The 12,474-nt window shown below is 52.6% G+C and overlaps 1 protein-coding gene across 2 annotated transcripts in view; it reads right to left on the reverse strand.

The window, feature by feature from the left end:
- Positions 1–3,868: 3,868 nt before the first annotated feature.
- ENTREP1 (endosomal transmembrane epsin interactor 1) overlaps positions 3,869–12,474 on the reverse strand; it is a 67,089-nt gene continuing 58,483 nt past the window's right edge. For both annotated transcript variants that reach the window (XM_077759408.1, XM_077759407.1), the window contains 3 exons: positions 11,174–11,335; positions 7,814–8,106; positions 3,869–4,717 (listed from right to left, as the gene is read on the reverse strand). In XM_077759408.1, coding sequence (XP_077615534.1) covers positions 4,514–4,717; positions 7,814–8,106; positions 11,174–11,335 — 659 coding nt within the window. In that variant the 3' untranslated portion in view covers positions 3,869–4,513. The remainder of the gene's footprint in view (positions 4,718–7,813; positions 8,107–11,173; positions 11,336–12,474) is intronic.

Genomic DNA, 12,474 nt, shown 5'->3' on the forward strand with positions numbered 1-12,474 from the left:
CTCAGTTGGTTGAGCGTGCAACTTCAACTCAGGTCATGATCTCACAATTCGTGGGTTCGAGCCCCGCGTCGGGCTCTGTGCTGACAGCTCAGAGCCTGGAGCCTGCTTCAGATTCTGTGTCTCCCTCTCTCTCTGACCCTCCCCACTCACGCTGTCTCTCTCTCTCAGAAATAAATAAAACATTTTTAAAAAATTAAAGAAAAAGAAAACAGGTCTTCAAAGAAATTCCACCAACTAGACACAAATGCTCACTGGCACGTCTGCACCGAAGGGTTTGTAAGCTTGGGGAAGTCACACTCTCTCTTCAGACGCTTGAACACACAGCTGTGTGAAAGGGTGAGGTAGGGTGCCACCAGCGTGAAGAGCAGGCTGTGTCCTGATCCATCCCAGGACAGTCCGGTGGAGTGGGGACCGGAATCTTACTCCGCACCGGAGCAAAGGCGACGGTGCCCGTACAAGGTTTCTGCGCAGCCACACATCGTGTACGTCCCGAGCGAAAACATATTTAAAAAACCCCTCACGCTAATCAATCAACCCCTTGGTGTCATTCTGATAACTACGTTTGAGGTGCTTTGTCACCACCTCCGTGACTGGCCCTGCAAGGCTAGAGGCAGACGCCGAATGCAGCGCGGTGCCACCTACCTTCTCTGAGCCTTCCAGGTGAGGCCCTCACTGGCAGCTGGAGGTAATGGTACAGGACGGGGAGGAGACGGAGGAGGCTAAACACAACGCCCTCCCAGGGTGGGAAAGGTCATAAACCTGGAGAGGTCAGGAGGTTCAGGACCTCCCCGCCCCTCCACCCCCACCGCGGGGAAGCGGACTAACCCCCACCCCCGGTGGGCAGCTTCGATGCTGGCNCCCCACTGTAATTCCCACTCTGGCCTGGTCTGTTGGCTTGGAGCCAGGAGAGTCCGCTTGCGTTAGAAGCCTCAGCAAGCGCTGTGTAAAAGAAACAGGAAATGCCAGACTGCCCGTTTGGGAGGTGGAGAGGGCCGGTGGCTTCTGGAGGGGCTGCTGGGGTGGGCACGCCATCTCTACCACTTAACTGCTGAGTGACCCTGGGCGAGTTACTGAACCTCATCTGTAAAATGGGAACAGTAAAAGCACCCACCTCGTGGGCTGCTGGGAAGGGAACTGAGAGCCTGGAAAACCCCCTAATATAGTCCTTGGAGCACAGGCAGTTCCCAGCAAGGAAAACGATCTCTCCTCTTACCGCCTCAGAGCCCAACCTAAACTGGTCTCCAGCGGCTCATTGTTATCGGAAATCCAGCCTGAGGCTCCTCCCCCCTCTCCTCTCTCTCTGCCCCCATTGGCCTTGAGAAATCCAGCCGGGACTCCTCCCACCTCTCCCTTCTCTCTACCCCCATTTGCCTTGGGAAATCCAGCCTGAGGCTCCTCCCCCCTCTCCTCTCTCTCTGCCCCCATTGGCCTTGAGAAATCCAGCCGGGACTCCTCCCACCTCTCCCTTCTCTCTACCCCCATTTGCCTTGGGAAATCCAGCCTGAGGCTCCTCCCCCCTCTCCTCTCTCTCTGCCCCCATTGGCCTTGAGAAATCCAGCCGGGACTCCTCCCACCTCTCCCTTCTCTCTACCCCCATTTGCCTTGGGAAATCCAGCCTGAGGCTCCTCCCCCCTCTCCTCTCTCTCTGCCCCCATTGGCCTTGAGAAATCCAGCCGGGACTCCTCCCACCTCTCCCTTCTCTCTACCCCCATTTGCCTTGGGAAATCCAGCCTGAGGCTCCTCCCCCCTCTCCTCTCTCTCTGCCCCCATTGGCCTTGAGAAATCCAGCCGGGACTCCTCCCACCTCTCCCTTCTCTCTACCCCCATTTGCCTTGGGAAATCCAGCCTGAGGCTCCTCCCCCCTCTCCTCTCTCTCTGCCCCCATTGGCCTTGAGAAATCCAGCCGGGACTCCTCCCACCTCTCCCTTCTCTCTACCCCCATTTGCCTTGGGAAATCCAGCCTGAGGCTCCTCCCCCCTCTCCTCTCTCTCTGCCCCCATTGGCCTTGAGAAATCCAGCCGGGACTCCTCCCACCTCTCCCTTCTCTCTACCCCCATTTGCCTTGGGAAATCCAGCCTGAGGCTCCTCCCCCCTCTCCTCTCTCTCTGCCCCCATTGGCCTTGAGAAATCCAGCCGGGACTCCTCCCACCTCTCCCTTCTCTCTACCCCCATTTGCCTTGGGAAATCCAGCCTGAGGCTCCTCCCCCCTCTCCTCTCTCTCTGCCCCCATTGGCCTTGAGAAATCCAGCCGGGACTCCTCCCACCTCTCCCTTCTCTCTACCCCCATTTGCCTTGGGAAATCCAGCCTGAGGCTCCTCCCCCCTCTCCTCTCTCTCTGCCCCCATTGGCCTTGAGAAATCCAGCCGGGACTCCTCCCACCTCTCCCTTCTCTCTACCCCCATTTGCCTTGGGAAATCCAGCCTGAGGCTCCTCCCCCCTCTCCTCTCTCTCTGCCCCCATTGGCCTTGAGAAATCCAGCCGGGACTCCTCCCACCTCTCCCTTCTCTCTACCCCCATTTGCCTTGGGAAATCCAGCCTGAGGCTCCTCCCCCCTCTCCTCTCTCTCTGCCCCCATTGGCCTTGAGAAATCCAGCCGGGACTCCTCCCACCTCTCCCTTCTCTCTACCCCCATTTGCCTTGGGAAATCCAGCCTGAGGCTCCTCCCCCCTCTCCTCTCTCTCTGCCCCCATTGGCCTTGAGAAATCCAGCCGGGACTCCTCCCACCTCTCCCTTCTCTCTACCCCCATTTGCCTTGGGAAATCCAGCCTGAGGCTCCTCCCCCCTCTCCTCTCTCTCTGCCCCCATTGGCCTTGAGAAATCCAGCCGGGACTCCTCCCACCTCTCCCTTCTCTCTACCCCCATTTGCCTTGGGAAATCCAGCCTGAGGCTCCTCCCCCCTCTCCTCTCTCTCTGCCCCCATTGGCCTTGAGAAATCCAGCCGGGACTCCTCCCACCTCTCCCTTCTCTCTACCCCCATTTGCCTTGGGAAATCCAGCCTGAGGCTCCTCCCCCCTCTCCTCTCTCTCTGCCCCCATTGGCCTTGAGAAATCCAGCCGGGACTCCTCCCACCTCTCCCTTCTCTCTACCCCCATTTGCCTTGGGAAATCCATCCTGAGGCTCCTCCCACCCCTCCCCTCTCTCTGCCGCATTGGCCTTGGGAAGTCCAGCCGAGGCTCCTCCCACCTCTCTCCTCTCTCTGTCCCCATTGGCCTTGAGAAATCCAGCCGGGACTCCTCCCACCTCTCCCCTCTCTCTGCCCCCATTGGCCTTGGGAAATCCAGCCTGAGGCTCCTCCCACCCCTCCCCTCTCTCTGCCCCCATTGGCCTTGGGAAATCCATCCTGAGGCTCCTCCCACCTCTCTCCTCTCTCTGCCCCCATTGGCCTTGGGAAATCCAGCCTGAGGCTCCTCCCACCTCTCCCCTTCTCTCCCCCCATTGGCCTTGGGAAATCCAGCCTGAGGCTCCTCCCACCTCTCTCCGCTCCCATTGGCTTCCAGAGCTGAGGCTTGCATTGGCCATTCACTCACCTGGAGCACCCTTTCCTGACCCTCAAAGTCGAGCTGCGCTCAAACATCATCTCCTCACGGAAGCCTTCTCTAACTGCCCCCCTCCTTCTTAGCAGGAATCCCCAGTGTGTAATCACTAACTTGTTGCTCATGGCCCGGATAGAGGGAGCAGCTCCCTGAAGCCACTCGGCTAAGCGCTGGCTGAAATGAATGAAGGTCACATCGTTATCCCCAGGGGGATGGTGCTTTGGAGATTAAACCGGTTTGGTGGTCTGCCTACCTCTGCTCCAAGTGTTCAACCGTTCCGAAGGAAAGGCCTGGCCACCTAGGCACACACAAATGTTATACGCCGAGCCCAGAGGTCCAAAGTACACATTTTTATTCTCCGTTGGGCCTTAGCCATCTCTAGTTTTGCAAGCACGAATAAATGGAATCAACAAGACCCTCTCCCAAAACGTCTTTCATTACGATTTGTCACCGAACGAGTTTCCCGTTTTTCCTAAAGAAGCTGTGATTTGAGGGTGACCTAAAATAAAGCTTGACAAGTGCAGAAAACATCGGGGTTGATCATCCTGCTTCTGCGCCCAATGCTCTCTCACGGAGCAAGGAAAGGCTCCGGGAGCTACGAAGGGCGGCCCAGCAGATCTGTCCTTCCACCGAGGGAGACGCTCGGCGCGGGAGGGAGCCACGGGCCGCGAGGTGGGCAAACCACCACCAGCCCACTTCCTGCCCAGGTGACCTAGCAAAGGCCTCCAGATCGGTGCATCCAAAAGCCACATGAGCTCTGACGAACCTGCCTGTCCACCCCTGAATGCCCTCCGTCAGCAGAACGAGGAGCCAAAGAGGGGGGACAAAAGTCCTCCAGCGTGTCCCCCTTTTAAGGAGTTCCCAGAGGTCACGCCAACTCCCAGCCAGGGCACCCCATGGTCAGGGAGGATCATTCCGCCTTCCAGGTGCATCTTCCTTCCTGCCCCTCCGGCCAATGCCAGGGGCCTGGCCTCACGGGTTCACAGGACAGTCTCCCGGATGACGCCGATGAGGCTGTGGGGTCGCTCGGCCTCCGCTCGCCGGGGCCTCCTCTCGGCCCGCGGCCTCCCCGCCGGGACGAAGGTGCTCAGGTCCCCGCAGCTCCGCAGGTGCAAGAGTCCAGGCTGTCTCCGGGAGGGTGGCACGTGGGCCCCGGAAGTGCTGGGCTGCGGAGGGGCCATGATCTTGGGGAGAATAAGAGGGAGAGGGACACTTAGGCTTCACCAGATGTGGTCCCTGCAACCTGCCTCTTCTATCAGTCCACGCATCTGGAGCTCAGTGGCTTTGGAAAAGGAAAGGGGGTGTTTTCCCAACGTGGAACACACCTGGAATTCCACAGATGCTTTCAACAGACTGCCTCTTTTCTAACGTTCCTACGAAATCCCCCCAATTTTCTATGGTTTCAGCAGCCCACCTGCCTGCCTCACTTTACCTCCCTGATTCATCCATTGTGGGTTCTTGCTTTACACTGAACATTCTTCTCGTCATTTTTATCCAGTTTCCCCGGGGTCTGAGACAGTGATTCTCACCCAGGTCTCCACATTTCTGGAGGGGAGGGTAACTGGTAACGTGGGTTCCCAGGTCCCCCACAGCAACTGTGACATGCGGGACTGGGGCATCTGTAGTTTTAACAAGAACACAGGGGGCAGCAATGTGCGTGAAAAGTTAGTTAATAACTACCAGTCTGGCACGGAGTCCAGCTAATGAGGTTAGAAAATGCCAACCAAAATCAACGATGCTTCCAATTGATCTGACAACCTTTTGATAAAAAAACATAATAAACAGCATGAAAACTAAGCCAGCCTATTTGTAAGAATGCTTCAGGATGGCTCTACTGCTAGATCTATTTTGCAGTAGAGCACATGTGTAACTTTAAACATATAAAATAGCGCTTTCTTCATAAAATGGCAAAAATCTAGGAAATTCCTCATCCAACTGGGATTGACGAGGGGAGAACTCTCCAGTACGTACACGGAAGTTTCCAGAAGTGGCACAGTCATGACTATATGACCTATAATACTGTTAGTGCCTTGAGAAACACCCAGGTGCTTGATTACCACCCACCATCAGTGAACAATCACTGGAGTGACTTTTTTGTTTTGCTTGTACCATTCTGAGATGTGAAGGTCATGGGAAGGAAATCCCTCCAAAAGATAGGACATTAAACCTTGCTACCATACTATCATTATATTTGCCTTTAAGGCCAGTCCTTGTTTTTTGGTTAAAAAGAAAACTCCAGCATTCATAGATGTCAGCTGTCATTATGTGTCAATTAGGGCAACTGGTTTTGACGTGGATAAAAATTAAAATGGCTCTAAAAATGTATTCTAGTAATACCAGGAAAAGCAAAAATGTGCAAAGCTGAGTAGAGTCAGAAATAAAAGCTCTCCTTCTGCGTGTCCCTACGTCCTTCTGCCTGGGGAGGGATGTGGCATTACGACACACCGCCGCTGGGGTCCACTCCTGGAAGGCGCCAGAAGCTGACCCAGAGTCCACGGCAGCAATCCCACAGCCTGAGCTTTTATCCAGGCTCGGCACAAAGACCCGGCAGACGTTCGTAGTGAGAGCATCCGTTGAACTGTAAATGCTTGCTCGTTTCCCCCAAGGCTCTTTTCCACTGAAGCCTGAGCAGAAGTCCCACACCAACGGCTTGGCAGACACCCCAGCTCTCAAATCCCTAGAGCTTGACAGCCTTGGACAAGCGGCTCCAAATATGTGCTCTCTCAGGCTACTGGGGCCAGACAGAGGGAAGGAGGCAGGGAATGACCTCTGGGGTGGACCAGGGATATGCGGGTGTAAATGTCTCCCTACACAGACACTAACGAGAGCCCGACCCAAGAGCACTGGCTGACCACTCTTCTAGAAGGCAGCCAACAAGAGGATCTGCAGTTCCTGTACCTGCTCCTGCGAGTAACCAGACTGCTCTTCTGCTCTCCTGGGCCCCCGAAGGGTTACAGTTACAGAAACTTGCTTCTGTAAAAAGAACCCAGCAGGTAGGAAGGGGAAACAGAAAGGAAGGTGAGCAGGGAATTACTAAATCTGCCTTAAAAACTTGGGGCACCTGGGTGGCTCAGTTAAGTGTCTGACCTCGGCTCAGGCCGAGCCCCACATCGGGCTCTGTGCGGACAGCTTGGAGCCTGGAGCCTGCTTCAGATTCTGTGTGTGTCTCTCTCTCCGTCCCTCCCCTGCTCACGCTCTGTGTCTCTCTCCCAAAAACAAACAAACATTAAAAAAAAAAAAAAAACTCACCCAGGACTCTGTGGCAACTTCCCTAGGGCCCAGCAGCCCTTTGTATGTGTCGGGCATTTGATGCACACAGACACAGGCAGGCATCACCCATGAGGCTCTGTGCTCTGAGATCTACAACAGCCGCCCTCATACAAGGGGCAACAAAATGCCTAAAACGTAAGGGCTTTTAAAAGAGATGGGTATTTAAAGCTGTGACCCATCCCCAGTTCTCATCAGAAAGAAACCCTACTTATTCAGAGGTACAGATGTGGAGACCACCTAGGCCAACACTTCACTTTTAGAAAAATGAGAAAACCGGGGCACCTGGGTGGCTCAGTCAGTTAAGTGTCCAACTCTTGATTTCGGCTCAAGTCATGATCTCACAGATCATGAGTTTGAGCCCCACATGGTGTTCTGTGCTGACAGTGCAGAGCCTGCTTGGGATTCTCTCTCTTTCTCTCTCTCTCTCTCTCAAAATAAATAAGGTCTAAAATAAATCATTAAATAATGTAAAAAAGAGAACACTGACACCCAAGTGGATTATGTTATGTGCCCAATATAACTGGGTGACTTCAGGTTAGGGAATTGCCTTGTGCTTTTTAATCTACGGAGAGGAAAAGGCATTTATTCCTTTAAGTCCTATTGGTTTAGGTATCCTGCCAATATTTCATGGGAATATCAACAGCTCCCAGAATCTTGCCAATTTTAAAATTCATGTATATCCATCGCTGCCACAGGGCCGAGAAACCACGCCCCATCCATGTCCAGACCCCTTGCTTTTCTGCCTGAGCTGCACCTCTTATCTTCTCCCAGGCGTGCTTCCACATCCTAAGAAAAGTGCTTTCTCTCCTTGGGCCAAGAAGCCTGTGGGAAAGTCATCACACCTGAAAAGAAAGTGCTTCAGCATCTCCTCTCTCCCTCCCCTAAATACCCCAGTTCCCTTGATACCATGACCGTGGACGCTGTGCCTTGGACAGAAAACCAGAGAAGCTGCTTCAGCTGCTATGGAAACAAGTTCTGTGACTCACGCCCGAGATGAGTTACAAAGCTACCTGTTCGAGGAAGCTGGCACTGGTGATGGCCTCCTCCATGTGCTCCTCGTCGGACTTCAGAACGGACTTAATGTTCTCGACGAGCTCATGGATGTCCGGGGTCATACTGCAGGACGACTGCTCCAGGAACCTGGCCACCAGCAGCTTGGTGTCCATGTAGGACTTGTAATCTATCAGGGACCGAGGCCGGCACCGCGAAGCTCGGCATCTCAGACCCCTCCTCAAGGTCACCGTGGCCAGCTGCGGTCTTCCCTCCGTCTGCGTGGCGGCTTCACAGCTGAGCACCGGGGCAGCTGTGGGCAGAGACAAACCACACGTGCCCATTGGCCACGCCCCCGTGGACGCGTGCCTGGACCGAGACGGCACGGGCCACTAAACTCGGTGTGGAAAGCACGTTGCAAATGCCAATGACCATGCACATCTTGCTTTCGTCTTGCAGAAGGGAAAGGAAAACAACGACAATGACACAAGCTTATTCCCTGAAGTTCTGACAGGACATGTCCCCAAAACATTTTACTGTGCCACATAAAACACAGCCACCAAGCTAAGATGATAGAGAAGAGCATCCAGAATGCAAATTGTGACGGGGCAACGGTTCCATGGGATAATGACCGATATGTGGGGATGGGTGGGCGAGCAGGAAAAGAGATGGTTGGCCGGATGAAACAATGTTCCAAGGGAGTAGGATGAAAATGCCACTCAGACGGAGGAGAGACAAGACCGTGGGATGAATGGCGTGCTCTGCTCCCTTGGACTGTACCTTTGCCCCAAACATCCTCAGGGCATGATGTTGACCTATCGATGCTCACACCATGGCTGTGAGGTAGCTCTATGGCTGACTATTATGGAAAGAAAAATCTAGGTGCAGAAGAATCACATGTCATTCTAGAAATCAGTAAGTGGCCTGGGAAATCCACCACAGGCTCTAATTTCCATGACTACCTACATCAGAAGGGTTCAGGACGTGCAGGACATTACTGCACCATCAAGTGCATCAAGTCAAACTCAGACCTGGTCTCCATGTGTTCCTCAGCCAGCCGGCAGCCTTCAGTGTACATGACACTGGAGAAACCAGTCTGTGAAGGCCTGACAAGCAGAAATTTGATATTCCAGGAAGAAAGGAAGCAGAGGGAGGGAGAACAGGAGGAAGGGGAGCACTCCTTTTCCTCTGGAGAAAAGTAGGCATGGGGAGCTCTAAACAGGAGTTAGCGGCCATCCTCCAGGCTGCCATGTGCATGTCCTCACACGGAGCAGAGTTTTCCAGAAATGCTGCCTACAGACACTCATGTGCGAGGACAGTCAGGGACTGCATCCTCAGTCACTGGAAGGCAATCTGGTCCCTTCTACAACGGAGGGCTCCAACAGGTAAACACGTGTCATCCTCGCCCCTGCAGCACTGCAGAATGGGGAAGGGGTTCTGGAAGGATCTCTCTAAGCTGTGCAGACAGCCAAGTTAATCGTGGGAGCTGGCAGGCGGCCAGCTCGAGTCCTCAGCTTGCCAGGTAGGGTAGAGACCCTCAGTGAAACGGGCCTGGGGAGCTGAGGGGCCAGGCTGCCGGCCTGTGGGCTTGCAGAGGTGCTCAGTCCCAGGTGGTGGGACTCCTCCCCGTGCAGAAGACAAGACGAGTGTTCTCTCTGGCTCCCACACGGTCAGTCCAGAGCTGTGGCGAACAACACAGGCTGTCAGAGGGACAGAACCCACNAGCGTTTGCACAGTCATATTTGCATCAAGCTCTGGGAGAGCCCAGGCCACTTGTTAGAACCAGCAGAAGCCTGTGCTGACAGTCTTACAGATTTTTATTTTCTTCCTTTATTTCCTTTATTTTTTACAGTTTTCCACAACGAAGAGCTATCTGCAGATGTTCAGGTATTCATGTATTCAGAAAAGACTCAATGTTATTTTATGTTTTTAAAATTTTTAAATTTGGGGGGCTCCTGGGGGGCTCAGTCAGTTGAGCGTCCGACTTCGGCTCAGGTCATGATCTCGCGGTTTGTGGGTTCGAGACCCGTGTCGGGCTCTGTGCTGTCAGTGTGGAGCCCAATTTGGACCCTCTGTCTCCCACTCTCTGCCCCTCATGCACATGTTTGCATGTGCTCTCTCGAAAATAAACATTTTTAAAAATATTTTAAAATTTTTAATTAAAAAACTTTTTTAATTTAAAATTATTCAAATAACATCTACACATAAACTCAAAACAGAGAGGGAGAAAACTGGAGTGAGTCTCACTCTGTCTAAAGTTCTCAAAACAGGTCAGATTTAAATAACTCAAGTACTCATACACAGTAATAATAATAAAAAAAAAAAGATAAATCAAGGAGCGCCTGGGTGGCTCAGTTGGTTAAGTGTCCGACTTCAGCTCAGGTCATGATCTCACCGTCAGTGAGTTCCAGCCCCACAATGGGCTCTGTGCTGACAACTCAGCCTGGAGCCTGCTTCAGATTCTGTCTCCCTCTCTCTCTGCCCCTCCCCCACTCTGTCTCCTTGTCTCCCAAAGATAAACATTAAAAAAAATTTTTTTAAAGATAAATCGAAAGAGAGGGGGTCAAAAAATACAGCCCTTTAACTTTATCCTTGAGAGAGGTTTATTTCCACAGGACTATGAGCAGCTGGAAATTAGAACAAGGTTTGTGTTATTTTCTTCATGTATTACATCGTCCACAGTCATGTGCAACCAAATGCCTTTGCTAACAATGACTTGAAAAAACTCGATACCAATCTTAAAAGATGTGGCAGTGGCACCTGGGTGGCTCAGTGGGTTGAGTGTCTGACTTCAACTCAGGTCATGATCTCACCATCCGGTTTTGAGCCCCATGTCGGGCTCTGTGCCAACAGCCCAGAGCCTGGAACCTGCTTCAGATTCTGTGTCTCCCTCTCTCTCTCTCTCTCTCTCTCTCTCTCTCTCTCNAAAAATTAAAAAAAAAAAAAAGATGTGGCAGATAGGGGCACCTGGGTGGCTCAGTCTGTTGAGAGCCTGACTTCGGCTCAGGTCATGATCTCACAGTTTGTGAGTTCCAGCCCCGTCAGGCTCACCGCTGTCAGCCTATCAGTGTAGAGCCTGACTCAGATCTTCTGTACCCCTCTCGCTGACCCCCCCCACTTGTGCTTCCCCCACAAAAAAATAAAATAAAATAAAAAAGATGTATATATATATATATATACACACACATATATATCCTATATATGCATGGTATATATCCTAATGTACATGCACAGTATCTTATTTTCCCAAGACCTCTTAACCTCTTTTGAGGCATCTCTTAAAACTGCAGGGCGGTGGGCAGTCACAGCCCCCCGCTGTCACCAGGCACCTTTGGGCAAACGCAAGGGGGCTGTGCAAAGAGCCTGGGGCGTGACATCACCTCTCTCTGCGGAATGATGGAGCACAGGGTCGCTCCTCGACCTCGTCCTCAGGGGCGGCAGGGCTCTCTGGCTGCCAGCAGGGCGCGGCTGGTTCGCGTCGGGCGCCACCGAGAAGGATGCACTTTCTCCACCAGGTGTGTTAGGGATGCCCCCACCTGATTCTTTTTTTTAAAAAAAGAAGAGAAACGTACATTATTTCACCAGCTGCAGCCTTCCAAACCTTGGGCAGGAAATACCTGTGAGCTCCAACCTGTAGGGGCAGGAAAATACAGCGAACAACATTTGCTTAGGCTGCTGGCCCAGTGAGGCTTCACTTCCCAGCACTGTGGGAAATGCCGCCTCACCAAACCACCCCTCCACACCTAAAACAAGCAAACAAAAAATTTTAAGTCCAAGAGCAGAGCAATGTAAAGAAGCCATTTCAAATAGTCAGGGTTTTTTTTTTTTGTTTTTGTTTTTTTTTCCCTAAGAGCATTAGAATCCTCTCCAGGGAGGGCTCCTGGCTGCTTTCCTGTTTCTGAGAATTCAGGGTGAGCTTGAGGGGATGGAAGTTCGTACCTGCCCAGGTAAGGTGACCGCCCTAAGGGCTGCATACCAAAGGCAGACGAGGAGGCATCTGCACAGCCCAGAGGGGAGGGCAGGCTCTGAAGCTCCTGAAGGCCAAGGGAAGGGGCCGGTGGCCACTGAGTGGATTGGTAAAACCACTCGAGAAACGGGCCGACTTCTGCTCAGGACGACCAAAGCACATCACTTGTGAGCCTGGGTGTGGTCTGGGAAATCTTTTTTTTTTTAAGAAATGGAAGAATCTCGGGGCACCTGGGTGGCTCAGTCAGTTAAGCAGCTGACTTCGGCTCAGGTCATGATCTCATGGTTCATGGGTTTGAGCCCCACGTCAGGCTCTGTGCTGACAGCTCAGAGCCTGGAGCCTGACTTCAGATTCTGTGTCTCCCTCTCTCTCTGACCCTCCCCTGCTCATGCTGTCTCTCTCTCTCTCTCAGAAATAAATAAAACGTTAAAAAGAAGGAGAAGAAATGGAAGAATCCCAAACATGCTTAGGAGAGAGAACACGGCTGCATTTTTCGAAGATGGAAGGTGAATGGAACAGAGACCCGTTCCAAATGGCACCACTGAAAAAGCACCTCTGTCGAAAATAGCTACAGTCAATCCATTATTTATCACCACTGCCATTTTGTGCTGGTGGACAATTCTTGGGGCCATTTAAAACCTCTCCAAAGAGAGAGAGAGCTGTAAGAGCATTCCCTTAAATGACAAGGATAGCTGTAAACTGACTCTTGTGTTT

This window comes from Crocuta crocuta, unplaced genomic scaffold, assembly GCF_008692635.1.
Source record: "Crocuta crocuta isolate KB4526 unplaced genomic scaffold, BGI_CrCroc_1.0 scaffold41, whole genome shotgun sequence".
Lineage (NCBI taxonomy): Eukaryota > Metazoa > Chordata > Mammalia > Carnivora > Hyaenidae > Crocuta > Crocuta crocuta.